The following is a 27,828-nucleotide window of genomic DNA, read 5'->3' as shown; positions in this document are numbered from 1 at the left end:
GGACCGAATAGAGCCACTGGATTACAACAGTTCTAGATCTGAAGAAGAGCTCTGTGTAATCTCAAAAGCTTGTCTCTTTCACCAACAGAAGTTAGTCCAATAAAAGATATGACCTTCCTTACCTTGTCTCTCTGATGTCCTTTTGTGATTTATCAGTCCTCAGTCCCACCGAAAAGAGTCCGAACAAGGAAGAGACTGTTCTTCGTTACTGATGGAATGGCCTTAGCTGAGGAGCTAGGATATCCGTATCTGTCTGGTGTCTCTCTCTCTCTGTGTCCACTCAATCCTCTCCCTCTCCTTCCTGTAAAGTCAATCACAGATTTTTTAAAATCTAGGTGCATTTTCAACCCTTTTGTCAGCTCACCAGAGAATTCAGAACAGATCTCAATTTACAAGTCATTCTCCCTTCTTCTGGCCTGAAGTTTGCTCTTGCAAGTGTTTGTGGATGCAAATGAGAGCATGTAGGTAAGTCCTTGTTGCACCCGCAAATCAGATAGCCAGATGTCTATGTGCCTTCACTTCTACCCACAGTTAATTGTCCCCACAAATCTGTGGATGTGGAAAAGGAGGCCTTTAAAGAGCAGTCCTAATGCAGTCCTATTTGTTTTATAGTGAGCTGGCCGAGCTCTGAGGTGGCAGCCTGCACACGCGCGCGCGCGCGCACACACACACACGCGCACACACACACACACACGCACACACACACACACACACACACACACACACACACTCTCTCTCTCTTTTTCTCTCTCTCTTTCTCTCTCTCCAATCCCTTGGCTGCTTGGAAAACCAGTAATCTATTCTCTTCTGTTTGGCAAGGATGGTTGAAAGTGAAATGTAGCCTGGATTAGTCAGCAATCTGTGGCTCCAAAAATGCTTAACGAAAGGCCGGGGTGGGGGGATGCTGAAAAAATCCAGTAACAGGGCAAATAACCCCCTCCTCCACACCTCATCAGGACACTACACCTGGATGGGTCATCCTGTCCCCACACCACTTGTTTGGAACACAGAAAGGTCAAGGCTGGCACATTGCATTAATCGCCTCACTGCTCTTGCTCCTACAGATAGTGAATGCCCTAGACTCCAACCCCACCACGAGACGCACGCAGCTGCAGCACAAGTTTGAGCAAGTGATCGCGCTCATGGAGGACAATATTTATGAGTGCTGCAGTGAGGCTTAGGGGGTGCTCTGGACCGAACCAGCTCCTGGAAGTGACCTTCTCTGTAGTGCACTGTCCACTAGGGAACATGCCTTTAAACAAAATATATACATGTAGATATATATTTGATTGTGTCTCTTACGGTTACTGTGTCACCACATTGTTGGTGGGCATGGCCATTGGTGAGATGAGCCAGCAAGGGATGAGAAGCCACCAAACAACGTTTCAAATCACTTCAAATCCCTTTTGTTGATCTGCACTGCATGGTGCCTATAATTTATTTGCTCTTTCAAGAACTAGAGATGTGCCACTTTCTATTTTCCTTTAAGCTGCATGTGAGCAGCCGTCATCTCCCTGCATTCCTGCTTCCAGAGAGACTCCTTGCGGCCTAGAGCCCATGCTAGGCAAGCGATAATGATGGATGCAAAGCAGCGGGGAAGCCTCAGGGAGTGATGAATGGAGATTTCAAAGGCTATTGGAGCAGCAGCAGAACTTCCTTAATTATACCCCTCTTCTGTATGTTTTAAATACCAGGGACTCTGTTTACTGTACACTATCTGCTGCAGTAGATGTTTTTTGTGCCTTTTATTTTTGTACTGTATGTGTAAACATAACCACTCCATCTGCAACTTGTGCCAGGTGGGGAACTCATGGACTAGACAGTGAGATTGCTTCCGAAGTAGTCAAGACATGCGAAAGCACTTTACCCCTAATGGAAATGGTAATTACCTAGCTGGAAGGAGTGTATTGTCCATTTGACAATGTCAGAGAGGAACAAATCGGGGCAGCTGTTCCCACTTCCCCAAGTTTCCCAGATGTTTGTGCACACACTGAACTGGAGTTGACAAATATCCCCTAAATAGCCACGTTTCATCCAGCTGGTCACAGGAATACTTTTACCTAGAAGTAAAAGGAAAAGATACGTTAGGGGTCTAAGGGCAAAGTGTCCTTCCCTTTATACCACCTTCCCTGTCTTCCAGCATGCACAACCCACAGTTGGATTCTTCTCAGTGTAAATCTGGAGTAATGCCAGGGCGTTTAACTTGTTATTTAGTATCTACACTGGTGGAACAGTACAGAATTGACCAAAGCTGTGCTCCAATGGCAGGTAGTCCCTCTGAACATCTTCTGGAGCTCACACGGTGCTCAGCAGCTGAGTTATACTCATGGGACTGGTGAAAATGTAGGATGTTGTGATGGAAATAAACTTAATCAGGGCCAGTATTATGGGTCTGTTCCTAAAACAGCTTCTGGGCTTGCTGTGTCTGGCATGCTGATGGCCGCAGCTATTAACTTAAAATGAATAGAAGGTTATTGCTGTATCAGCCCAAACAGCATCAAAGAAAATGTAGTGTGACTCCAGATGCCTATCTAGCAATCCCTGCAAGCTGGAATGACTCCAACTATTTTAGGCTATTGCGGGACAAAGTCCGCCCTCAGTTAAGCCAGTGTAAATAGAGAGTAACTCCATTTAAGTCACTCCAAGGCAATGGAGTTACATGCCTGTAAAGCTGGAGTAACTGCTGTGACTTGGAGCAACTTTTCTACATTGTCTCTGGATTTACACTGGTATAACAGAGAAAAATGTCACCCGAATGGCGCTCTTGCCGATTCCTTTATGCTGCTTGCAGAAAGGCAGCACTTTAGAATACAAGCACTCTTTCTCCCTTGTTGTCCACTGGTGCAGGACTACACCACAATTCCATGGCTCCCTTTTAGAGATGGAGCCTTCGCTTGCTGCACTTACCAGAAGCAAGCACATGAATGCAAGAGGAGCCGAACTGCCCATGAACAAATCCAGTTTGGCACCAAACTTTCATAGTACCAAAAAAAAAAAAAAAAAAAAAAAAAAAAGCCACTACCTCACCCAAGGCAGGGTTTAAAGGGGACTCTCCATAATGCACTTGGCTGAGCACTTGGCTAAGAATCAAGCTGGCAGTGAGCTATTTTGGTTCAACCAAAAAAAAAAAAAAAAAAATATATATATATATATATATATATCCGTTGGATAGATCATTGCCAGGGCCTCTGTCACAAACGTTTTAGAAATGCCTTGAGTATAGACTATGGGGATTTGGAGCAGCACAGCTGATTTTATATTCTATAGATTTTAAAAATTACACACTTTATTGGGAGGGAGGGGGGAGGGGAGAGGGGAAAGAAAAGCTTAACCAGAACTGCAGAAACGTACATACACTGTGGAAGTCTGTCTGTAGTTGCTGAATAAGTGGCTTCAGCCTAGCAATGTTACAAATGTAGCTGGGCTACATTTTATTTTGAAAGAGATTCTTTTAAAAAACTTAATTTTTCTTCTTTAAAAACTGTGAACAGCTGCCAGATACACACAGGGCCAATGCGGGGACGCTGAAGGTGAGACATGTCAGAGCATAGGGCAGTGGGTGTGATGAAGGGGTGCAAGGGGATGGTCCCATGAGATGGTGATCCCTGTGTTGAAACACTGGGAAGGTAACAGGCTAATTAGTGTGAGGCTATGGATCTGCTCCAGGTGCTGTGGTTGGCAAGCTTGCCTTATGGCCTATGCTTATTTAATCTTTTTTCCAAAGCAAAACAAAAACAAAAACGGAAACATGCTCTTTGCTTCAGCCCTTTGGAAGCAACAGAGTTTGAGGGTTGGCTGTATTGTCTTGACCCTGACCCTTTGTAATATATTTTTAACTTTGTCATGTATTTGTCAGTGTGGGTCTCTTACCTGCTATTTGGTGGAATCTTTGAAAACTTATCTTTGTAATAAAACATGGTGATCAAACGTGTGGGAAAGTTTTTGGCCAACAGCATTTGGGGAAAAAAAATCTGTACAGCAGATACACCATAACAGTTGCCTTGCCGCATGGCTGATTTCAACCTCAGGTTTCTCCTACACCTTCATGAAGGAATTTATTTGCACACTGGTTGAGTGAAGAGTGGTGTCACATACAGTACTACAGTATCAAGCCTGCTCAAAGGTAGAATCTCACTGTAGTTTTTTAAGCTAGGGTGCTCAGACATCCCACTGTTATCAGGACTGTTGCACTATTAATGGCTATATTTTATATATGCAACTGTAAATGCTGGCTGGGGGGGGGAAATTGTGTCTTGATTTTTCACATTTTCTCTCTGGTCACCTTATTTTATGCTTCCAAATGTGAGAAAGATGGCTGCATTCTACTGCACAGGGCTGGCTACTTTCATCATAGCTGAGGATTTATATGATGGCTAAGTTTAGCTACATCCATTTATGCACACTACTGGGTGCTCAGCTCCCACGCTACTGTTGATTACTGATTACTCTCGCCCCTCGCTCCACCGATATGGTCACAAGGTGCCCGTTATCTACCGGGTAATGAGCGTTGGGATAGGGCGGAGGCTCGATCACTGGATGTCCTCGGGAGGGGTGACAAAGTGCCCTGAAGGTAGCAATGGGGATAACGCAACAATGAGTCATGGGGTTAAAATTGAGGGTTTATTGAATGGATCACAAGTGAGGATGAGGAACAACTTAATACTAGTTACAACTTGGGCCTACAATATAATACTAGAACAAATAATAAAAATACTGCAATTACAAACAGAAGCTGACCCTGGTACTGCTCTAAGTCCCAGTAGTTATTCAGGTCCTTCCAAGGGTTAGTAAAGGTGCTATTGGTGCTATTATTAAGCATAAATGCAATTACTCGTCTAAGTAAAAAAAAATGCGATAAGAAAGTTAAAGATTGCCGTGAGACTCCGGCCAATCCCCCTTGCGTTCAAGGTTTCCTGGTTAGCGGGTTTCCCCTAGCAGGAGCCTTGGGGCAGCTGGAATCGGCTTTCGTCTCCGGCTTAGAACACGATTACAGGCTCAGTTAGTTAGCAGAATTAGCAGCTAGGCATACTTACACACACAAACCACAAACGTTTCATTACCACTGGCAGACTGATAGGCTTCTGAGAACACGGAGCCGAGGGAGACCTCGAGTTGATCAGTCTCGGTTACGGATACAGGTTTCTGCGTTTTCTCCCTGCCCACTGCTTGCACGGTGGGCAATTTATAAGGGTAATGACGTGTTCAGTTTTTTGGCCAGGTTTCTCCTAATTAGGAGATTTACAGGTGCCTCGTTACCACCCTCGGGGGGGGGGGGGGTCCTGGAAATGGCTGACCACAAAATTTGCCTAGCCCCAACGGTAACTTTCGGGTAATGCTTCTCGCTTGAGAGTACGTGCATGCTCATTTCCTGAACATGGAGGCCAGGGCAAAAGCTGCCTAGGTCTGTGACACTAACAGCTACGATGAAATCTCATGCAAACATAAAAAGGTGATGAGCCCCTCTATCATGCATTTCCTGTCAGCTAGGGCCAGCCCCACACCAGTGGCCATCTCTACCCAAGAGCCTGCCACCTGAGTTAAGCACCCCCCCCAGTCTCCACATACAGCATGGAGGAGAGCTAGGTGCCTAAGGCAGGGCACCTCAAGCACCCAGGCTGGGTGGGGAGATGGTTAAGGTAGCCCAGAGTGAAATGCAGAAGAACAAAGAGGAGCTTAGACCTAGATCCTCAAAAGGTAGTCATGACCTGGAGACTGCACCCCTTCTGTACCCCAACCCCCTGCTCCAGCATGAGCCCCCTCCTACCCTCCAAATCCCTCAGTCCCAGCCCAGAGCATCCTCCTGCTCCCCAAATCCCTGGCCTCACTCCACAGCCCCTCACCGCTCCCACATCCCAACCCCTGGGGCCAACTGGTGAAAATGAGCAAGTGCATGAGGGTGAGGACAGCAAGTGACAAAAGGAGAGCAGGGAAATGGAGTGAGTGAGGGCAGGGCCTCAGCTGATGGGAGGGGCAGGGCATGTTCCATTTTGTGTACATAGAAAATTGGCAACCTTAGCTGCAGCTGCCTGATGAAAGTAAAGTATGATGTGTCCCGCCTAAGTCAGGGCTGTAGCAGGTGACGACCCAGCACCTCCCTGCCTCCCCCGCTCACAGTAACCAGACTTTGAGTGTCCAGGCAGCAGACCTAAACACCGTAAGGTCCCTTTGTCAACTAGATTTCCTGGTCAAAAACCAGGCATCTGGCCACCCTAGAAATGCCTTTGGCCATTAGTAACTAGCTTGGTTTACAGTGACAAAGAGTCCTGTGGCACCTTATATCATTATCCCTAGACTGATTCTTGCCTGCATATTTATACCTGCCTCTGGAAACTTCCACCACGTGTCTGACGAAGTGGGTATTCGCCCATGAAAGCTTATGCTCCAATACTTCTGTTAGTCTATAAGGTGCCACAGGACTCTGTCGCTTTTTACAGATCCAGACTAACACGGCTACCCCTCTGATACTTAGCTAGGTTTAGTGACTTCAGCAGGGGTCAGTCCCCAGGACAAGGGGCTAGGGTGGAGAAATCAAGACACAGGGGAGTTGCTCCCTAGAGTGAGTGGCCAGGGTGGGTAAATCAGGGCAGTCCCTGGAGTGAAGGCCTGGGGAGGGGAAATTGAGGTACAGCAGGATCAAAAGGCATAGCAAAGGTCTGGGGAAATGAAGGCACAGTAGGGGAGGTCAGTCCCTGGAGAGAGGGGCCAGTGGGGGAGGGAAATCAGGTCTCTCTCTGAGGCCAGTTACTGCAGGTAACTGGAGTTCTAGCATCTGGTCAGCTGCGCACTCCAGTCAGAAACCAGACACCTGGAAACCCTCTTTCCTCTGGGTCCTTTCTGCTCTGGTCATTGATAAGCAACCTGATACTAGAACCTGCTTCACTTGCACTGGGAGCAACAGCGAAGGAGTTAAGGGTACCACAGGCAGGGGGCAGAAGCAGAGCCCATTTGGCTTCTGTTGTTTTGGTGGCTGGCCTGCTCCACTAGGACAGGCTGGAGTGTCTCATTCACTGGGCTCAGGCTCCACACCCCCAGGCATGAGGAAAGGAGATGGGGGCTGTTCTACCTCTGTGGTGTGACACTGAGACCTACTAAGTACAGGTGTAAGCACAGCAGAGGGTAAGGAAGAGCAGTGGCTGTCATTACTACTATGGAGTTTCCCCACAGAGAATACAAATCCAGTTAAGGATTTGTCCACATGCCATTGAGTCAATTGGAAGGAGTGGGAGAAATAAGTTCTCAACTCCCTTGAGCCCTATAGCAGGACAAACAGCAGTTATTCTGCCTGAAGGTGGGAGTCTTATGGGGCACTGACCAGATCAATGAGTCTATCCAAAGCCCCTGGGGTAGGGAGAGGAAATGCCAGGTGCACAGCTAGATCCACCCTACCACTGTGATCCATCTAACCATCACCAGCTTCGACACTCTACACACACTGGTGCAACAGGCACAGATGAAGAGGGCCTAGGACATCTGTAGCTACCTGGTGCTATTCCTATTAGAAATTACAAGCCATATAGTGCCAGCATCCAGTGGTGGCCTTGCTAAGAAGGGCACCACACACACAGCAGTGCCAGAGTTCAGACCTTCTAGCAAGTGGGATTTTTAGCACGTGCTAGTTTGCAAGTCCTTAGCCTCCAATTAAATCCTAGCTTTTCTGCCCTAATCATTAGCACTAGACCACAGAAGTTCGGAGGCTGAATGTCACTACAGTTGCGATTGATGGCTTGGGCCCTTTCCTCACGTTCATATAACTAATGCAACCCAGCAACCTATGGGTTCATGAGGGCTGGACACCCAACACCAGCTGGAGCCAGAGGGCATGTTTGCAGGACATGGCTGCAGTTCCCATTATGGAAATCCAGCCCTGAATGTATTTTGTTCATTAGCTCTATGCTATTCTCCCCACCCCACCCCCAGCCTGGACTGCTGCCACACTAGCAGTTTGCTCCCTTTCACCCAACTGGCATTTATCACTGTCCTGATTATGAGGCTGGAATCCACCACAGCTGGACTCAAGCTCAGGTTTCAGCCTAGCTAGGTTTGCTGAGGGTGGGAGGGAAGAGGCAGAAGGAATTGATGCTTCGCAGTTTCCAGGGTTATGACAGGGTGGGTCAAGATGACCTGCCAGGTCCTTAACCCAGGCAGGAGGAACATGACTCCAGTAACAAGATTTAGTTATTAGGATGCAGTAACTTTATTGAAAAAAAGACACAAAAGATTAAAATCAGTTAGCTTAGTTCACCAGAGATTAAAAAAGAGATGTGAACAGCAGTGACTGGAGCACACTTCAGCATATAGTTTAAAAACACATTGTTGGGGCCCATCTGGAACTGGGAGACAGAGCTGCCATGTTCCTCAGGCTGGGGATGGCCATTTTGCACACGTGCCCCATCCCCCACCCAAGCAGTTGTCCCTTCAGGGCAGGGAAGCCCTAGTTTGCTTTCTTGCCAAGCTTGCTGCCGGTTTTAGAGGCTTTACCTTCTCTTGCATCCTTCTCTTTGCTGAGCAGATAGCCTGTGGCTGCCTCAGGCTTCTTCCCCTTGCCTTTCGCAGGGCCCTTTGCCTCAGGCTTCCCTTTGGCAGTGGTTTTCTTTGTCCCACCAGCGGCCTTTGCTTTGGCCGGCCCATTTTCACCTTTAGCCACCTTTGCTTTTGCAGCCGCCGTGACTCCAGGAGCTGCCCCCTTGGCTTTGGAAGTGCTGATCTTGTCTCCATGCGCTGCCTCTGCTTTGGAGGCACCATCTGCTTCTGAGGCCGGCTTCCCTTTGGAGGTGGCTTTCTTGGTCCCAACCGCCCTGGCTTGAGGTGCCTGTTTCATACTTGGTTTCCTGTCACCTTTCACAACATTTCGAGCATCACTGGGTGTCTTCAGCTTAGCAGGAGCTTTGGGCTGGGCCTATGAGAGAGGAGGATTAATGTCACTGCGGTAGCATGTACTAGGTCACCCACAAGCCTGTGACTAAGTTAGTTTATTATTCTCATAGACAGCGGCTTTGAATTCAGAAGCGTGGCCTTTATTCTGCATGGCAAGATGTGTTTTAGAAACAGCTGATCAAGCAGGGCCAATTTCCTTCTCAGTCTGAACAGAGTTAATGCTTCAGGACTCTGGAACAGGAAGCTGTTTCCTTTCCAATATTCCCCACAGAGTCAGGCAAGTTCCTTAAAACAGGAACATACAAGAGTGGCAGCTCCTAAAGCCAGTTACAAGGGAAGAGCTCACAGAGCTGAGCAAGGTAGACAGATGGACTCCTTCGTTTGGCAACCAATACTTACATTAGTGGATTTTGCCTTGGGTTTCTTGCTCACAGGTTTTGGTTTCTCCTCCTTCACATCTGTTGAGAAGATGGGAAAGAAACGACATGGATGAGTCAGTTACTTATGTTTACAAGATTGTCAATTCTGTACGAGGATGATATTTAATCGTTTCTGGATCTGCCTGGCCTAAGCTTCCAAGCAAAGCTCAGGTATTATTAGTGCAGACCTAGAAGTGCCCCTGCTAATTTAATGGGAAAAATGCCTCATATGGGATCAACGCAGTTATGACATATACCAGGTATCAAATAGCACCTACAAAGCAGTCGCCCTGACTCCACCTTGACGATAGCTAGAACAAGCTACTTGAGCACTGGACCATTGATTTTGGGTCAGATTTTTAAAGGAGGCATTTAGGTACCTAACAAGCACCACTGATGTTTGCAAAGCTCAGGTGCTGCTGCCCAACCCGCACCCTAGTGGGTAAATGCCCCAGGCACTTAAGTTTCCGCTGATCTGAATTTCCAAAGCAGCCCAGTTGCAGCACAGCCAATGAGATGCTTGGAGCTCTCGCTTAAGCCAAAGTGCCAGAGTCCCTGAAGAGGGAGCTCAGCCTAGGCACAGGAATGCCTATATAGCGAGCCGGTCCCAATCCTGTGGCTGTGTTCTGAGCATGCCTAAGAGCAGTCAGATCCCACAGCAGCAGGGCTGGAGGCAGGCCAATAGGATGGGGGCAGCATAGCACTTGCACAGAGACAGCTGGGGGCACAGGAAAAGAAAGGAAAAGTGAGCAGTACAGAGCGTTTCAGCTGCTAGGGGATGGGCAACTTAAGCAGCTGACCAGGCGTCAGCGTCTCACCCAGGAGAGGAAAGCACTGCTCTCTGGGCCATCAAGCAGGCGCACCGCGTCAGCCACTTGGGCACCTAAGCCACTCTCCTCAGCATTTCATTTATGGCTAGTTTAGGCAGCTCCCCAGCTCTGAGAAATCCATTTCTCAGGTACTTAAGGCCCAGATCCATAAAAGACACTTTGAAGTCATGGGCTTTAAATATCACCACATGTTCTTTAGGAAGACTTAAGGTGACAGACTAACCCGAAGCAACTAGGCAGCAGGCTTCTGGGTGTAATGTGCTGCTCAGCTGAGTGACTCATAAATCCAGCCATGTTCTCAGAATTGGGCACTGATTCTGGCTGCCAATTTTGATCCTCATATTTCCAAAATGAGGCCCCTTTGAAGTCAGTGGCTGCTACAGATGTTCTGCACTTTTATAAGATCAGGCCTACCATAGACACAGAATACATGGCTAATTTTCAAAGCAAGGCCGTCTTTCCACCACTGTTTCCTGCAATCAGCAATTTGGATTCTAGTTTATATACTTAAAGTTCTCAGTCAAGTTCACGGCTGTAGAGGGACCCCTGAAGCCCTCTCCCTGGAGTACGGACCTTTGTCTTTTGGGTGGCATTAAAATTCACAGGTCTGACATCCTTGCACGCAGCTGATCTCAGCAGGGAATATTAGTTTAGGGGAAGAAGGAACAGCCCTTACCTTTACTTCTTGCTTTTTTGTCAGCAGTCACCTTGGCTTTGGGTTTCTGTGCCACCTTCTTTTCTGATTTAAGAGCCTTTTCTCCAGCTGGATCCATCTTCCTAGAGGTTTTTTTAAGCTTGGACTTTTCTGATGCTAGCTAGGAGTACAAGAACAGAACAGTGAAACTGCTCTGCTCCAGCACATGCATTGAGGCTTGCTACCAAGCAACTTAGTAGTGCTAATATCCAGGGCCAAACAAGAACAGAAGCTTGTCTGCGGGCATTAGAAGTGTTGACTGAATTAGAGGCAGGTGGCTTACATGAGCCTTTCCCTTTGGCTGTAAGAATTTGTGTAGCATCCTCTCATGATGTCGTGTTACAGACTTGCAGCCAAGGCTGGAGAGCAGTTGGGATGGAAGTCACTTCCTATTGTCCCATTCACCCAGCTGCATTGTAACATCTAGTTGTCCCAGGCCATCCCAGAATCCAAGTCAGGAAAGGAATCAATATTTTCAGGGCAAAGATACCACATCCACCTTTAGCTAACAACAAGCTCCTTTACAGAGCACACACTCTTCAGTGATTAGTACTATGTTCTCCCACTCAGAGATGACAGCACCTGCTCACAACCCTGCCTGTCCATTTAAACAAACAATGGAAACAACATTCCCTAGCCCAGAGTTGTCACCCATCCAGCCTCCTCTTTGAAATACTGCTGTAGAGGGCATTTGAGGCACATCCCACAACACAAAGTGTGCTGCCACCCAGTTATCTGTAGAACAGCCCTGGCCCATACAATTGCAATACTGTTGCCTAAAGCTACAGGTTCTTTAGCAGAAAATTTCCTCTGAAGGTTGTCTTTGTAGAAAGCCAATTCACTCACCTTGAACCTTCCAGTTGCCCCTAATGCCAAAGAGTTCTGGGGTCTGATCAGGTACCCATGGTCAAGACCTTTAGTCAGGGCCTTCTTTAGCAGGTATTTTAGCCTTATTGGGTCAACAGCTGGGTACTTGGCAAGGATGTACCGCTTGATGGCTATGACAGAAGTGCCCTTTTTCTCATTTTGGGCCTTCAGAGCTTCAATCACCATGCTTAGGGTTGGCGGGTGGTTAGCCCTAGCCTTATGGTGAAAGATCCTGGATATTCTGGCCACTCTTGTTACTTCAGCTGAAAAGTAAATTGAAGAGGTTGTTTACTTGTAACCAAAGCACCAATATGAATCTCCCTTTTAACTCACCGTAGTTATCAGGAAAGCTAAAGCTAATTCACAGGTGGCGAACGGACAAACCAGTTTTTAATAGTAGCATCTATGAAGTCCAGCATCCCATTGTGCTAGGCACTGTACAAACACACAGGGTATGTCTACACTGTAGTTGGAGGTGAGATTTGCAGTTTGGGAAGACATACTTGTGTTAGCTTTAAGCTACCAAAATGTGGCTAAAAATAGCTGCAAGGACGTGGTGGTGCAGGTGTCAGCCTGAGTTGGCAATGCAGGTAACTTCCAGAGTTCCAGGCAGCCTTATGCAGGCCACGCTGCCATGTCATCACTGGTATTTCCAGGATGCTTGCTAGATGAGCTGCAGATCACACCTCCAACTGTAGTTTAGGCAGACACCTAGTGAGACACTCCAGCCCCAGAAGCTGAAGGCTAAATAGACAGAGGAAGTTACATTTTACAGGTGGGTAACTGAGGCACAGAGTGATCTAGGGTCACACAAAAAACCTAAGGGCAAGCTAGGAAGAGAACTCAAGAGTTCCAGTCCAATGGGAAACCACACAGCTATTCTGCTGCCTATCAGAAGGTACCACTAGTCAGTGGCACTGCTATGGGTACCCCCATGGTCCCACAGTATGCCAACATTTTTATGTTGGCCTTAGAACAGTGCTTCCTCAGATCTTGTCCTCAATGTAGCACAAGTAGAGGAGGGTCTCTAGGGGACATCATATGGACCCACAGAAAGGAGGCCCTTGAAGAATTCCACCTGGATTTCAACATTTTACACCCCACCATCAACTTCAGCCTGGACCAGTCTACACAAGAGATCCACTTCCTGGACGCGACAGTGCAAATAAGTGATGGCCACATAACCACCACCCTATACTGGAAACCTACTGACTGCTATACTTAGCTACATGCCTCCGGTTTCCATCCAGGACACATCATACGATCCATTGTCTACAGCCAAGCTCTAAGATACAACCAAATTTGCTCCAGTCCCTCAGACAGACACAAAGGTCTACAAGATCTTTATCAAGCATTCTTAAAAATTACAATACCCACCTGGGGAAGTGAGGAAACAGATTGACAGAGCGAGATGGGTACCCAGCAATCACCTACTACAGGACAAGCCCAACAACGAAAACAACAAAACACCGCTGGCCATCATGTACAGCCCCCAGTTAAAACCTCTCCAGTGCATCATCAACGATTACAACCTTTCCTGGAAGACAATCCCTCACTCTCACAGACCTTGGGAGACAGGCCAGTCCTTGCTTACAGACACCCCCCCCACACACACACACATACTGAAACAAATACTCACCAGCAACTACACATCAGAGAAACACCAACCCAGGAACCAATCCCTGTAGCAAACCTCGTTGCCTACTCTGTCCCCATATCTACTCTAGCGACACCATTGGAGGACCCAACCATATCAGCCACAGCATCAAGGGTTCATTCACCTGCATGTTTACTAATGTTATTTATGCCATCATGTGCCAGCAATGCCCCTCTGCCACATACATTGGCCAAAACAGACAGTCCCTTATAAAAGAATAAATGGACACAAATTGGACATCAGGAATGGTAACATACAAAAGCCAGTAGATGAACACTTCAATCTCCCTGGACATTCTATAACAGATTTAAAAGTAACGATTCTTGAACAAAAAACTTCAGAAACAGCCTTCAAAGAGAAACAGCAGAACTAAACTTCATTTGCAAATTTAACACCATTAATTTGGGCTTGAATAGGGACAGGGAGTGGCTGGCTCATTACAAAAGCAGCTTTGCCTCTCCTGGAATTGAGACCTCCTCATCTATTATTGGGAGTGGACCACATCCACCTTGACTGAATTGGCCCTGTCAACACTGGTTCTCCACTTGTGAGGTAACTCCCTTCTCTCCATGTCTCATTATATAATGCCTGCATCTGTAATTTTCACTCCATGCATCTGAAGAAGTGTTTTTTTTTTTTTTACCCACAAAAGTTTATGCCCAAATAAATCTGCTAGTCTTTAAGGTGCTACCCGAATGCTTGTTGTTTTTGTGGATACAGACTAACACAGCTACCTCCTGCTGCCTTAGTAATGTCATTTATCAAAGCAGCATGAAGATGCTGAAGAGCCTCTTGCACACTAGCCAGACTCCAGGAAGTTTAGACCTTTTCTCCCTTAAGCCCTCTAAGCTCCATACACACCAGCTTCCCCACAGACTACCCTAAGTGGAGCCCAGAGCTTTTCATCAGGCCAAAAGAGTTCAGGGGGTTAAGTTCCTTTAAATAAACCAAGAGAAGCCAAGTTCAGCCCCTTCCCAGAGAGGCTACAGTTTAGTAAGAAAATAAGAATGATACAGATTGATACCCAAGAGGATTCATTTGTGCTAAAGGGGATCAGAACTTGGACTTCACATTCAGTGGAGACAAAAAAATAAAGGAGGAAGAGGCATGCAAATTCAAAGCATTGGTTAAGTGTCTTTCCTTACCTGGCTTCAGGTCCATTACAAAAAGCTCAAATACTGACACTAAACTTTAAAACAAAAAAACAACCCCACAAACAAAACTTTATCTTAAAAGAGGCCTAGCTAAGCTGGCTGCAAAGCAGGCTTTATTGACAGGTTCATCTCACTTTCCTGCTAATTCCTCTGATTAGCATCTTAATTGAGAGGTCTGCAGTTGGCAGCTGCTAATTATTCTTGTTCAAATCCCAGTGCCAACAAGATTGGGAACAGGTGGCAGCAGTGCTGAGTTTAGTTTGCCAACTCTTTGCAACAGGCTGGTGGGCGCTGAGGAGAATATTCAGGGGAAGGATTCCACAAATGAGAGAGTTTCTTGTGAGTTAGTCTAACAATCGCTTTCAATTTACAGATTAAAGTAGCAGCCCCTCATTTGGGAAATGTAATTTACGAGTGAAACCATGCGCTGTGTCAGCTCATGTGCCAAAGCGGCAGTAGACAGTGGGATATGGGTGATGCATCACTGATTTTAACGGAATGGACCATTCCAGTTGTTCAGAGCATACAGGTGATGGGAATACATACATGGCTGAGCATACTGAGGCCATGTTCTTTGAGCACTTACACCTTACAGGGACAGGCGAGGGTTGCCAACTTTCTAATCGCACAAACCCGAACACCTTTGCCCCGCTCCTTCTCCGAGGCCCCAGCCTGCTCACTCCATCCCCCCTCCCTCCGTCGCTCACCTTCCTCCACCCTCACTCACTGGCACCGCCTGGGGAGGGTCCCTTTTCACCCGGGTGTTCCGGTTGAAAACTAGACACTTGGTAACCCACCTGGCATTGCGTGACTGAGTCAGCCAGCAAAATCAAGGAAATGGAGCATGAGCAACGGATTGTTTGTGAAAAGGCTTCCCCTAGGCTGGATGAAGCCACAAAGTCGAGCACCAAGATTCATCACACATTCCCGGTGGTCTGTGTTCTCATCCTGCTTTAGGGCACAAGGGATCTGAGCCTGCTGAGTAACATTTTTACCACTAACTTCAGCAGACATGCAAGGTCCTGGGCACCTCACAGGAGACACTCAGCCCTACACAGGATTAGTCCCCACATGAGCTTGTTAGCCTCATTGTAATGCATTTTGGCAAGCTATGTGCTCCAGGATCTTGGATTGGAACAGCAAGGGGTGCTGGAGGTCAGGGCAGAGGTACACTGGCAGGATTGTGAGAGAAACTCTTTACTGGGCCAGGCTAGTCTTTAACTGGCTCGAGCTAGCACTCTTCAGCCCCTCATTTTCATAAGCACTAACTTCACTCATCAGTTTATAAAGGAAAAACAAAGAGGTTCCATAAGTCAAAGAGGGAAAAAGAAAAGAGTCTTTGTTCACTAATGATGGATGGAGCAAATGATTCTTCCAAGCTGGCATTCCCAGGTGTTTGTAAAGGAGCCAGGGTCTGCTCCCTAGAGGACTCACCTGCTGCACAGTGAGCAGAATAATGGCTTCATCCCTCACTTGGGTCTTTCTGCCAAAATTAAAGAATAAGCTCTGCTCGTCCACAGTAACAAAGTCAGATGTTAGTATCTGAGCTGTTCTGATGCCTACAACAATTTGCTCTAATTCTTTTCCACTAGGTGTTTCTAGCTCTCTTCCCTCTGCCTGAGCTAATTCTGCAGCAGAATGATGGGAGAACTGTGCTGTAGGAGGTACTTACTGTTTTGTCAATGAGATATAAAACTGATCATTTGTGGTCACTAAAGAACCCTTGGCGGTGTTTTTTTTTTTTGTAAGGGTTCTGGGCTTTAATTCCAGTTTCCTGGCCAAATTCAAATTGGGTCATTACATTCTCCCTACACATATTCCCCTCCCCGCCACCCCAGTTTCTGTGCTTCTTCACTTTCTGGTTTAAATTGTTATGCAGTGTTGCAGCTAGCTGTTAAATAGATTCAGTGTTTCACACTAGAGATGGCTGCATTTCTGGGATTGATAAGAATATTCTTACATAATCCTTGGGGAGTTTTTACAAGAATGGTTGTAAGGCTTTAGCAAAGTGCTTTTACAAGCAGTAACTAGCTAAGTTTTATTTGACAGAACTGTTGATACATGATGTAATTAGATATCCTTGCTATAGCGCCTAAGAACTTGCAAAAATCTGTCTGGAAATATCTTATTTTTAAAGTCTGCAAAGAATTAGTAAAAGTAGAAAACAATTGAGCTGATGTAATCAAAAGTAATTGAGTTAGATTCCCAGCCTTCGCTCCAGCAGCCAGAAACCAGCAGATGCGGCCTCTTCAATTAATCATAGTTCAGAATCTTTTGTTCAGAACACAGGTATAATTCTGAAGAAATGCAGGCTGGAGAGAATCAGGGTGACCATCTTCAACCAGCATTGGGAGCAGGTGTCCTGGTTCTGCTTCAGACCAGCTTGGAATGAGGATGGCAGAACTACTCTCTCCATGGCAGTGAAGGAAAGACTGACAAGAGGGCCATTCAGCTAGTTTTACAGTAGTATTTGAGCTCACATATCAAAACTGGAACTGAACATTGCTAGGCAGCAGCTGTTTGCATTTCATTACTCACCGGGATAAAGCCTGAAGCCCCTCTCTCTGGAAGGAAGGTGTAAGAACTGCAGGATTAATGCCAGGGCCTACTCACTATGCCTGCTATGCAAGCGTGCTCATTTTACTGTTACCCCCTGGCGCCTGCCTGCCTCACTCAGTCTCAAGCCCAGGTTATCACCTACCACTGAGAATGTGTGACCTTTCCATGTGTGCATGACAGCCACCATCATGGCAGGGATGAGAGTGAACCAGGGAATTTCCAGAACCAAAGCAATGAGCTACTGCTTGAGCTTAAAGAGCCAAGATGCTCTCTTGGTGGAGCTGCAGCAGTGTTGTATCTTCCACAGATTGGGCACAGAGGAGCAGGGCTGGCTTTAGCCGATTCGCCCGATTCCCCGGAATCGGGCCCCATGCCTAAGAGGGCCCCACGCCTTAGGTGTCTTTTTAATTTTTTTTACTCCCCCTGGCGGCGGTCCGCTCCAAGGTCTTCGGTGGCCTAGCTCCCCTGGCCAGAGCGCCGGTTGGAGTGCGGCAAGCCCCGCGACCCCGCTCCCCTGGCTGGAGCTCCAGCCAGAGTGTGGCAAGCCCCATGGTCCCCCTCCCCCAGCCGGAGCGCTGGCTGGAGCGCAGCAAACCCCACGGCCCCGCTCTCCTGGCTGGAGCTCCGACTGGAGCACGGCGGCCCCAGCCGGAGCGCGGCAAGCCCCATGGGCCCGCTCCCCTGGCCAGAGTACCGGTCATGGTGCAGCAAGCACGCAGCCCCACTTGCCTGGCTGGAGCTCCGACCGGAGCATGGCAGCCCCAGCCAGAGCACAGCAAGCCCCATCACTCCGTTCCCCTGGCAAAAGCACGGCAAGCCCTGAGGCCCCGCCCTCCCCTGGCCGGCAATCCGAAGTGCCACCAAAGACTGGGAGCGCCGCCCAGTGAGTACAAGCCCCAGGAACTGGGCCCCACACTTGGTAAAGCCAGCCCTGCAGAGGAGGCCCTGTGGGTTGCGTGTGTACAGCCCCTAGTTCAATGGGGTACCACTAGAGAAAGAACAAATAAACTCTCATGCTCACCCATCACCATAGTGTCAGTGTCTTACAAGGACTGGCGTAACAAAAGAGCAGTGTCTCACTCTTGCTTCCCCCATTCGTTTGGATGAGTTAATTCTTCTGTTTTGAATGGATTAGAGTCATTATTTTAGATTCCAGGATAGCAGCATTCAGTCAAGTCCAACAGTTGTTTTTGTCGGGGCAGGAATTATGTGACTATATCAGGATTTGATGGAGGACCTTTCACTGCACAGCCTCTCTCATGCGTGCTCTCCACAGTCATTAGAGAGCTGTGTGACCATGCGCAGGACAACGTTCGGTGGCGGGAAGGTGTGCAGAGAGTTAGTGCCTCTCGTGCAGGTCACTGGGTTTGAAAAGGGAAAACATTTCAACAGAATGCTCAACCGCTTCTCCCAGCTGGGATTTCAGCATGAATAGTGCTTTTTTCTCAAAACCCTGGGTTCACCACAGCTCCCAGTATGGGCAGAGGCATTTCAATAAATCAAAGATGCACCTAAAGGAGGCATTAGATAGCTTAGGGGCTGATACCATCTCCCCTTCAGATCACTGAGCAGTTTAAACCTTTCACATCTGGTCACTGATTTAAACCTGCGCTGGGTCAGGAATTACCATCTGATGTCTCGTGGAGGCCTATATGACAAAGAGGTGATGGTCTCAGTCAAATTTCTATTGTCCATATCACAAAATCACCACCCTCACAACTGGAAGTGTCATCAACAGAGAAGCCTGTAATTGTATGAACTATGGTGATTGAATTGCTCTTTTACCCCTGGCAGCCGTCCTTCCAGACCAGTGCCAGGGCTCATATAGAGAGAAGGCTGCACTGCTGTGCCCAGGTGGTTCCGTGGATAAACAAGGTGGTCAGCTGGCTACCTGATGCTGTTGCTAACTTCACTCTGATTGGAGGAATAAACTATTTACCTGAGAATTAGGGCAATATCATCTCTGTATTTGCTAGTGCATCAAAATATTTGTCTGAAGCTGAGCAAAAGAAACAAAACTCTCCAGTTAACATTGGAGCAGAACCACTTCATGAAATCAGAAAAGCAGAGTCACAGCAGAAAAAGGTATGCTGGTTCGGAAATTATTAATGAATTTTTTTTAATCAAAAAATGCTGTTTCATTGAAGCCAAAACTTCCCTCAGGAAAGGGTCAGCTTAGATGACTTTTTCAATTAAAAAATGTTTGGAAAAGAAAAAGTTTCCAAGTTGTTGGAAACTCCTGGTTCAACATTTTTTAAACAAAAATTTCCAATTTCTTGGTTTGAAATGGCATTTTGTGTCCACATTTAAGCTAATTAAAGCTAAAAAAATCTTGTAACAATTTTAAAATGGTCAAAATAGAAATAAAATGCTTTGAAATTATCAAATGAAATATTTCAATTGACCCAAAACTGCATTTGTCTTCAATTTTCAGTTCAGAAAATGTTCGAGAGTTTGACTTTTTTGGGATAGGAAAATTGTTAGAAATCTCAAAAAGGTTCATGGGACAGGAAAACTATTTCTCATCCAGCTCTAGGTGTGATGTGTTTAATCAGACACTAAAACAACTCCGAGTAACGAACCTCTTCCCCCTCCACACACTCGGATATATCAGCAGCCACATGACTGCCAAAACTGCAATGGTTTATTATCAGCCATCCTAAGCTCTTCCATTATTCCTGTAGAGGAAAGTACAACTGGACAACTGAAAAAAAGAACCTTCCTTTTCTTTCCTACCAAAATTTTTTTTTCAGATTCTGAGCATATGAATGAGCCTTCAACCTAACCACTGAATGATTCATGAACCTTTGATCTTCAGATTTAACTGAATATTTAGAAGTATCAATTAAAAATAAATAATGAGACACTTGTACTTGCAAATTGCTCTTTATTAAAGGTTTAACTTGCATAGTTTCTATAGACCTTCTCTATCAGATCTTGCAAAGCTGCACAGAATTAGAAATCGGAGAGGATAATACTGTACAAGAATAGTTTCAAATGTTGATAACAGAAGGGTGAGAAAAACATCTTAGTTGTATTACTGAGCTAAAAATAAAAATAAAGAACATTGGTACAATTGCACAATGCCGTCTTTTAGTGCTTTAAACATATGTTGAAGTCTCTGGGCCATATGCTCCCATGGCTGGCTTGCTGTGAACTGAAGAAAAGCGTAGCAATTTGCCACAAATCAATCCTCAAAAAGCACAAGCGTTGGCCAAAACCTATTACTTGGTGTGTGCCAAATCAAATTACAGCTGAAAATTGGTAGGTGAACCACAGGAGAACCATAAAGAGCTCAAACTATAGGGGTGTGGTCTATGGACATGTAGGAGGAGTCAGGAGGAAGCCAAATGACTATATATGTTACCATGGAAATGTAATGTCACATGCTTCGGAAAAGACACTGCAAATCAGCTGTTGCCTACGATTCAAATCCGATCCCTTGTGCACAGCATAGCTAACTGGTTGTGTGCAGGGGAGTTTGGTGGGGGCAAGGGAAAGACCAGAATCCTCCCCAAGATTACTCTAGAGATGCTACTAATGGTTAAATCTTACCACACTGTAAACCCTTAAATGTCACTGGCACTAGGGTTGCTACCTTTCTAACTGCTGGTAACCAGACCCCTGAGGCCCTGTCCCCTTCTCCACTTCTTCCCCCAATCCCATCGCTGCCTCTTCCCCTCAACACCCCCACTCCTGCTCTGCTTGTTCCCCCCAAAGCCCCGCCCCTGTCTTTCGCTCCTCCTCCCCCTCACTGGATTATCTCCCTCTCCCTCTTCTTCCCTCCCCTCATCTCCCCCAGCTGGGCTCCCTCAGCTCTAAGGCTGGGACGGGAGCTGCTGCAGCCTGAAAAGGAGCCTCCTGGAGGCAGGAGACGGCCCCAGCTGAGCAGGGGCTGGTGTGGGTTAATGAGCTGGTGCCTCCTTATGCCTTACAGTAACCAGATTTGTGGTGTCTGGCCAGACACAGCCTGGTCTCCTTTTTGACTGGACTTTCCAGACAAAAACTGGGCACTTGGCAAGTCTAAATAGCACCCGGACACAGAAGCCAAAAATCAGATTGTCCAGATAAAACCCAGAGAGGTGACAACCTTAGCCGCTGCTCACTAGGTTTCATGCACCCCCACTGATCCCAGCTTTGTAACACCTCATCCCTCGCTAGATTGCTGTGTCTTGGTTCTTTGTGGTGGACTTTCCTAACCATGGCCCCTGTGGTTCACATCCAGAACAGATGCCATGGTAGGGATGAATCCACAAGGCTGCGGCCTCACTAATCTTTTCCATTCTGTGAAAGGAGAACATTCGTCCCTCTGTATGAAGCTAAGGTTCATGACTCAGATACTTGGTCGGTGTAAATGGGGATAACGCTATACAAGTCAATGGATATACGCACATTTACACCGGCTGACTGAGGAGCTAGCCCTTTGTATTTAATTACAAAAAATATGTACAGCCTTGTTCAAATGATTTCTATTGTCAGAACTGAAAAGTCCATTCTGCTGGGTTACTGTGAATCACATGCAGGCGGTCGTGATGGTGGACAGGACTATATGCATGCAAATGGGACTTGCGCATCCTTGCTGACAAGGCATGCCAGCTCTGAGATCAGCGGCTTCCATGAGGAATCTACGCAGGAGAAACCTGGCTGGTGGAGACTGAAGAAGTCTCTGTCTTGGTGCCAGCAGAAGCGTCGTCATCACCCAGCAGGTTCTTTCCACAGCAAATGGTGGTGATCATGCAGTTACGGAACTAGAGAAGAAAACAAGGTCGGCAGAGGTAACCAGCCGATGCAGACAGAGTGACAACTGCCAGCCAACCCTACGCATTGTGAATACCCTTACATTACATGGGTCAGTAATGCACCTGGAGGGATTTCTGACTAACACAATGAAGGAGGAAATTCAGGGAACTATGGCTAATGAAGATGCTCCCTTGTAAAAGTCTGCACACCTTGGGAACAATCTAACTCCCACTGAAGTCAATGGAAAGACTCTCACTATCTTCAGTGGGACTTGCATTGGATCCCTTAGCTGAACAATCCTATTGAAGTAACGGGGCTTCTCATCTGAGTGAGGCAAGCATGGGTTTCTCTTGAGAGATCACAATTTAGTCAATTCACATATTTAGTCAATATTTGACTAAAATAATAAAAAATGCTAAAACTAAATAAATAAATAGGTAACCAAAGCTCATGTTTTGCAGTATATTAGATGATCACACCAGGGATCTGGAAGGAATTTCTGCTCCTGATGTAGCATTGTACAGATGGCCAAGTGCATTTTGGGGAGGTTTTTGTTGACTAAGTGGCCCTAAAGAACCAAGTGCTGCTCATTGTTGGAGGTAGAATACTAGACTTGCTACACCAATGGTTTATTCGCTCTGCCAAATCTTATGTTACTAAGCCTTTCCCACTTCCTAAAACTAGCTACAGCTTCTATTCAGGATTACCTTAACCTTACTGAGTATCCTTATTATTGGCTCTGTTAGACTAGTGCATCTCTACTGAATCAAAATGCTTGCACCATTGTAACTGAGATCAGAATAGGGTCCTAGATATTTAACAAAATCAATGCATTGATCATTTCAAAGAGACAGTCCTGATGACTTCCAGTAGCGTTCAGTGGATTTAGGTAATAATAAAAGACAGCAAGACAATGATTCGATGTCCCTTTTTATTACAGAAACAAAATTGCCTTGAAAAAGTCCTATTCGTGCCACATTGAGCAAAAAAAAGCTTTAAAAATATGATCTAGGTGCTATAACTCTGTAAGCTATTAAGAAATTAAATACAATAAAGAAAAAGACCAGAGATTTGCCACTTACCTGTTTGTTCATTACAATGTAAATCACTGGGTTGTAGATAGCAGAGCTCTTGGCGAAGAAAGCTGGGATAGTCATGAAGACAGGGCCAAAGTCAGATCCCTGGTGGGTGAAAATGTAGAAAGCCACACTGGCATAGGGGACCCAGCAAATGAGGAATGAAATAACCATGATGATGACCATGCGAGTAACTTCTCTCTCGGCTTTCTGGGTGGTGGCAGATTCCTGTTGCTGAGCTGCAGCCTAAAGAGATAAGACCATTGAAATGACAATGGTGCGGCGGGGGATATATTGGGCACTCCTGAGGGAATTCTGCACCAAAAAAATAAAAATTCTACACACAATATATTAAAATTCTGCATATTTTGTCAATACATAAATGGTGAGGCTTCGGCATGGCAGTGGGGAGCACAGGCCACTGGCTGCATGGAGGTAGAAGATCACCCTGCAGCCCCCGTTGAGGCACGGACTTGGTGGTGAGGCTGCACCTGACCCTGACACAGTGCAAGGGTTGGGCCTGCCCCAGAAACACTCCGGAGCCCTCCCCTCCACGCCAGATGAACCAAAATAGTAAGGGAGAGGGATAGAGTCTCACATGCATGCCCAGCCTCGGCCCCCAATCCCAGTGTGAGTCGGCAGACTCAGCCAGGCAGGATCCAAGTGTGGAGGGGCTTAGTGTGGGGGGATCCAGATGTGAGGTGAGAGGGTTCTGTGTGAGGAAATCTGAGTGCAGGCAGCTCAGTGAGGGGTCTGGATGCACAGGGGCTCACTGGAGGATCTGGGTGCAAGGGCAATGGGACTCTGCAGAGTCGTCCAGGTGAAGGTGGCTGGGGCTCAGTGGGGTTGGGGTCTGGGTGTTGGGAGATGGGGCTTGAAGGGGGGGGTCGAGGTGTGGGAGTTCATCAGGGGGATCTGGATGCTGGAGGAGTGGGGCTTGGTGGGGTAGAAGTCTGGGTGCAGCTGGCTGGGGCTCAGTGAAGTGAGGGGGCCAGGTGTAGATGCAAGGGTCTAGATGCAGGGAGGAGGGTCTGGGTGGGAGTTTGGGGGGTCCAGTTGCACAGGGAGCTGGGCAGACAGGTGAGCAGCTCTTCATACAGTGATCCCCCCTGCTTCTGAGGACCGATGGGGGCGGGAAGCAGGGGGAGGGTCCAGAGCTCCGGCAGCCTGTGGAGATTTCTGGGAGTGGGTCTGACCCAGACCCAGCCCTAGCCCCGGCTGCTTCTTGCAGGGGAAGAAGTAGGAAGTTCTGTCCTTCCTCACCCCCAGCCCAGGCAAAACTAGCAGCTGAGCCCGGCGCAGGGTAGGAGCACCCTCACCCCCATGCAGGGATTTCTCTTTCCACTGGCTGCTCCAGGAGCCCAAAATGATGCATCCATGCTGCTGGGGAGGGCATGTGACTGCTCTTGAGGCTTCTGTTTCTATGGGGAAACAAATAAATCTGCAGAGGATATGAATTCTGCACGCATAGTGCAGAATTCGCCCAGGAGTAACTGGGGGACATGCTGAAACTGACTGTCTAGGGAGTTTGTGAAGGCTTTAGGGGTGGGATGAGCTACAAACATCAAATTCACATCACCCTAGCTCCTCAAATCTCAGGGCTGATTGGCTCTGGGGTTATGGTTCATTCCACCACAGGAATCGAGCCAGCTGTGGAGTTCAGATCTGATCTGAAGTCTCCCAGCATCTGAGGTAGGGGAGAATAGGCTTCAGATGCAGGTTTTTGGTCATCTCTAACAGGTCTTCCTACCTCTTTAACAGTGCAGACCAGGCGCCCATAACAGAAGGAAATGATGATCAGTGGAATGAGGAAGTGAACCACAAACATGTAGATGACAAAAGATTCATTGTGGACCTCAGGTTTCAGAGTGTAATAATCAATTCCACATGAGCACTGCAAACCCTCTGGGATGTACCTGCAGTTAAACCAATGAGATTAGTGTCTGCTCTTGAGCTGGCGAATGAGGTTGCTTTACTTGGAATGCTGCTAGAGAAATATGTAAAACACCTCATTAACTGCTGCTAACACCGTGCTAGCTGGGGCATCATTTCAGAAAATGTTCAATCCATACCTAGACCATCCAAATAGTGGAGGAGCAGCACAGGCCAGGGCCATGACCCAGGTGAAAATGACACCCATGAGGGCATGGGTCTCACTAAATCGGAAGTTGCTCATGGGCTTGCAGACAACCACATATCTTTCAATGGCCAAGACTACTAGGGACCACAGAGCTATTTCACCTGTAAAAGAGAGAGAAAGAGAGAGACACACACACATAGACCGTTACCAACAACAGAAGAAAAAGAAAACACTTAGCCATGTAAATGAGTCCTTTTAATAGATTCTAAGACTAGAAGGGACCATTGTGATCACCTAATCTGACCTCCTGCCTAGCATAGGCCATAGAACGTCTCCAAAATAATTCCTAAAGCTGGTAACTGAGGTTGGATTAATTTTTACGTTATGATTTCCACTGAAGTCTCTAAATGGCAAAGAAATCTAGGTAAGGTTTCAACGAAAGTTAATGTCACAAATCTGAATTAAAATATAGTAAGGAATGCACAAGTATCTTATTCTACAACTGATCATTGTATCCATCATTTTGCTAGTGTTTTGTGCCCTACTGCATCATCCTATCACATGGATGAGTTCAATCTCTCCTCTCCACATTTGTATCTCTACTTAAAAATTCATGAGCCAGATCCCAAGAAGTAATAAGCACTGACAATTCCCACTGATTTCCACCCACTGCTCAGTACCTCTCAAGATCAGGAGCTCGGTTAGTGAGGGCATTTTAAAGGTGACCTATACAGGAAGGGAAATTGGGCTTGTGCCCTTTTTGCCTTCTTTATATGGATAAAGAAGGCTGAAAAGGTTGTTGTCACAACAGCAGTATTTCTTTTGCCTGCTTGTTTATTTTGTCATAAATTTAGGTCTACATATGAAGACTGTATGGTGGCTGGAGAGCTAATGAAATGACCTCACAAGACAGATATCTGAAAACTAAATTGAAGTGACAGGGGAAGGGTTTTTTAGTCCCACAGTTTAACCTAAAGCCTGACTGATATTGGGAGAAAGGGTGACTTTGTTAAAGGCTAAATAATCCAGCCTCTTCAATGAGTGTGTAAGAGTTCACAACAGACATGAGCTGAGAGTCTCAGAAAGCCCTCAGGCAACACCAGGGAAAAGCAGATTTGTTATTTCTAAGGTTAAAAGAACAAGGCAAAAAGGATACAAACCAAACATTTTAAAAACTATTGCAGGTCACTTGTCAATCCTACACTCTACATTTTTCAGGATACTCAATAGCTAGGCTTCCTCCAAAGTGCTAAAAGAAGGCAGAAAATAATGGTGCTTTATTTCTTCTCCCCCATTTATTTCCTGCCTTGAAATATCACAACTTTAACTTAGCCCAAATTGCAATGTAATTTCTCTATTCCAGCTGCCTTTTAGGGTGCACATCGAGACAATCTGATCTCTCTCTCTTTCCTAAAATCTTGGGGGAAACCCAAAAGGAGGAGATTTTAAAAATGCCTCTTGGTTATTTACACCAAATACCACCCTTGAATGGAAGCCAGAAAGAGAGGAAGACCGGGAATAACGTGGAAATGAACAGGTCTGAATGACATCAAGCACCTCAACATGAAATGGGAAGATTTGGAGTGAAAGGCAGTTGAAAGGCAGGGATGGCAAATGTGAGTAGGCCAATGTGCAGCAAAGCACAGAATGGACTATGGTCTAAAGTAAAGATTGGGTATTTATACATGTAGAAAACTTACCACCCAGTGTAGCAAAGAAACCTTCAACGTTGCAGCCTGTTGTCCCAAAGATAAAATAACCATGCATTGAGGTGTACATGGTGGTGGTGAATCCTCCAAAGACCATGAAGAGGTTAGCAAAGGCCAGGTTCAAAAGGATGTAGTTGAGGGGCGTCCGGAGTTTCTTGTGCTGGATGGTGACATATAAAGTCAGGAAGTTGACAGGGAAGCCAAGGAGAATCAGCAGAAACATGTAAGCAGACAGTGCAGAGAACTTCCATGGGTCAGCAAGGTAGTACTGCGGATACTCAAATGGGCTCCGTACTATCCCTGTCTTGTTGGACATGGGCACATAGAAATTTGGACCCTCTGTTCCATTCATGGTTGCAGTTCCAGAGGTATTTTTGGACTTACAAGTATGTTTTGCTTCCTTTGTGGCTACCCTCTTGAAATTCACCTCCTTCTTAACATTTGAGAAGAAGCTGGCTATGCTATTCTCAGTACTGCAGCTTTTATAAAGTGCCACTTTGGGTAAGCTTTCAACATCAGTGTCAGCATGATTAAGGCTTATGGCATTATTGATCATAATAATCCAAGCTAGGATTTCAACTGTTAATTGGCTTTCCCAGGAAGGTGTTATGGTGACACCTGTTTCTGGGCTGCAAAATGGTTACCAGAGAACATTGAACTCATATGGCTAGATTCACAAAAGGATTTAGGCACCTATCATGTCCATTGCCTAAATTTTAGAATGAGGACCCATTGGGATTTCCCAAATCCCCAATCAGCTGCCACCAAACCTTAAACTCACTTGGCGCCTAAGTTTTTGCAATAAAAGTTCCCTAGATATCAATGTTTCCACCTCTGGGCATAGGCACTGCAGACCCATGCCAAGTGTCCCGACACCTAAGCCCCAGAGCCAAGCATGAATGAGGGGGGAATAGGCATTTCTCCATCTAACTCACTTGCAGGACTGGATCGAGTAAGCATGCACTAAGCTCTTCTATGGCTCAGTCCCTCGATAGATGAGCTTACACAAGATGGCAGCAGAGGAAGAACCCCTTCATGACTTTTAGTCCACTTGAGGGTACTCACCTGGTTGTGGGAGACCCCGATTTAAGTCCCTCCACTTGAGGGGGAAAGAAGTAATCTGCCATCTCGCAGGTGAGTGAATTTGCCACTGGGCTATGGGCTATTCT

The 27,828-nt window shown here is 46.5% G+C and overlaps 3 protein-coding genes across 3 annotated transcripts in view; 1 reads left to right on the top strand and 2 right to left on the bottom strand.

The window, feature by feature from the left end:
* PLXND1 (plexin D1) overlaps positions 1-3,927 on the top strand; it is a 131,315-nt gene extending 127,388 nt beyond the window's left edge. Inside the window, exon 36 of the mRNA XM_050958351.1 lies at positions 1,065-3,927. Within this exon, the coding sequence (XP_050814308.1) occupies positions 1,065-1,181 (117 nt within the window). The 3' untranslated portion in view covers positions 1,182-3,927. The remainder of the gene's footprint in view (positions 1-1,064) is intronic.
* Positions 3,928-8,431: 4,504 nt separating this feature from the next.
* Positions 8,432-14,502, bottom strand: LOC127053530 (protein B4). Its single transcript, XM_050958405.1, has 5 exons — positions 14,487-14,502; positions 11,664-11,947; positions 10,800-10,938; positions 9,274-9,332; positions 8,432-8,896 (listed from the first exon to the last, which is right to left on the bottom strand). Exons 1-5 carry the CDS (start codon positions 14,500-14,502, stop codon positions 8,432-8,434), a joined length of 963 nt encoding a protein of 320 aa, XP_050814362.1.
* A 7,177-nt stretch (positions 14,503-21,679) lies between these two features.
* On the bottom strand, positions 21,680-27,011 carry RHO (rhodopsin). The gene is made up of 5 exons (XM_050958404.1): positions 26,651-27,011; positions 24,943-25,111; positions 24,621-24,786; positions 22,877-23,116; positions 21,680-21,802 (listed from the first exon to the last, which is right to left on the bottom strand). The coding sequence occupies exons 1-5, from the start codon at positions 27,009-27,011 to the stop codon at positions 21,680-21,682; spliced, it is 1,059 nt and encodes a 352-aa protein (XP_050814361.1).
* Between the last annotated feature and the right edge of the window lie 817 nt (positions 27,012-27,828).

Source organism: Gopherus flavomarginatus, chromosome 6, assembly GCF_025201925.1.
Source record: "Gopherus flavomarginatus isolate rGopFla2 chromosome 6, rGopFla2.mat.asm, whole genome shotgun sequence".
In the NCBI taxonomy this organism is placed as follows: Eukaryota; Metazoa; Chordata; order Testudines; family Testudinidae; genus Gopherus; species Gopherus flavomarginatus.
This window is presented reverse-complemented; position numbering and strand designations above follow the sequence as displayed.

Bases quoted from the DNA above. Each gene is read 5' to 3' on its own strand.
- LOC127053530 (XM_050958405.1), bottom strand. The intron at 10,939-11,663 runs GTGAGTGAATTG...TTGTACTCCTAG, and splicing joins GGGCAACTGGAAGGTTCAAG to CTAGCATCAGAAAAGTCCAA. The intron at 8,897-9,273 runs GTAAGTATTGGT...CCTCTCTCATAG, and splicing joins CCAAGGCAAAATCCACTAAT to GCCCAGCCCAAAGCTCCTGC.
- RHO (XM_050958404.1), bottom strand. From the start codon at position 27,011: ATGAATGGAACAGAGGGTCCAAATTTCTATGTGCCCATGTCCAACAAG. The intron at 24,787-24,942 runs GTATGGATTGAA...GTTTAACTGCAG, and splicing joins CCACTATTTGGATGGTCTAG to GTACATCCCAGAGGGTTTGC. The intron at 21,803-22,876 runs GTAAGTGGCAAA...TTTCTTCTCTAG, and splicing joins ACATTGTAATGAACAAACAG to TTCCGTAACTGCATGATCAC.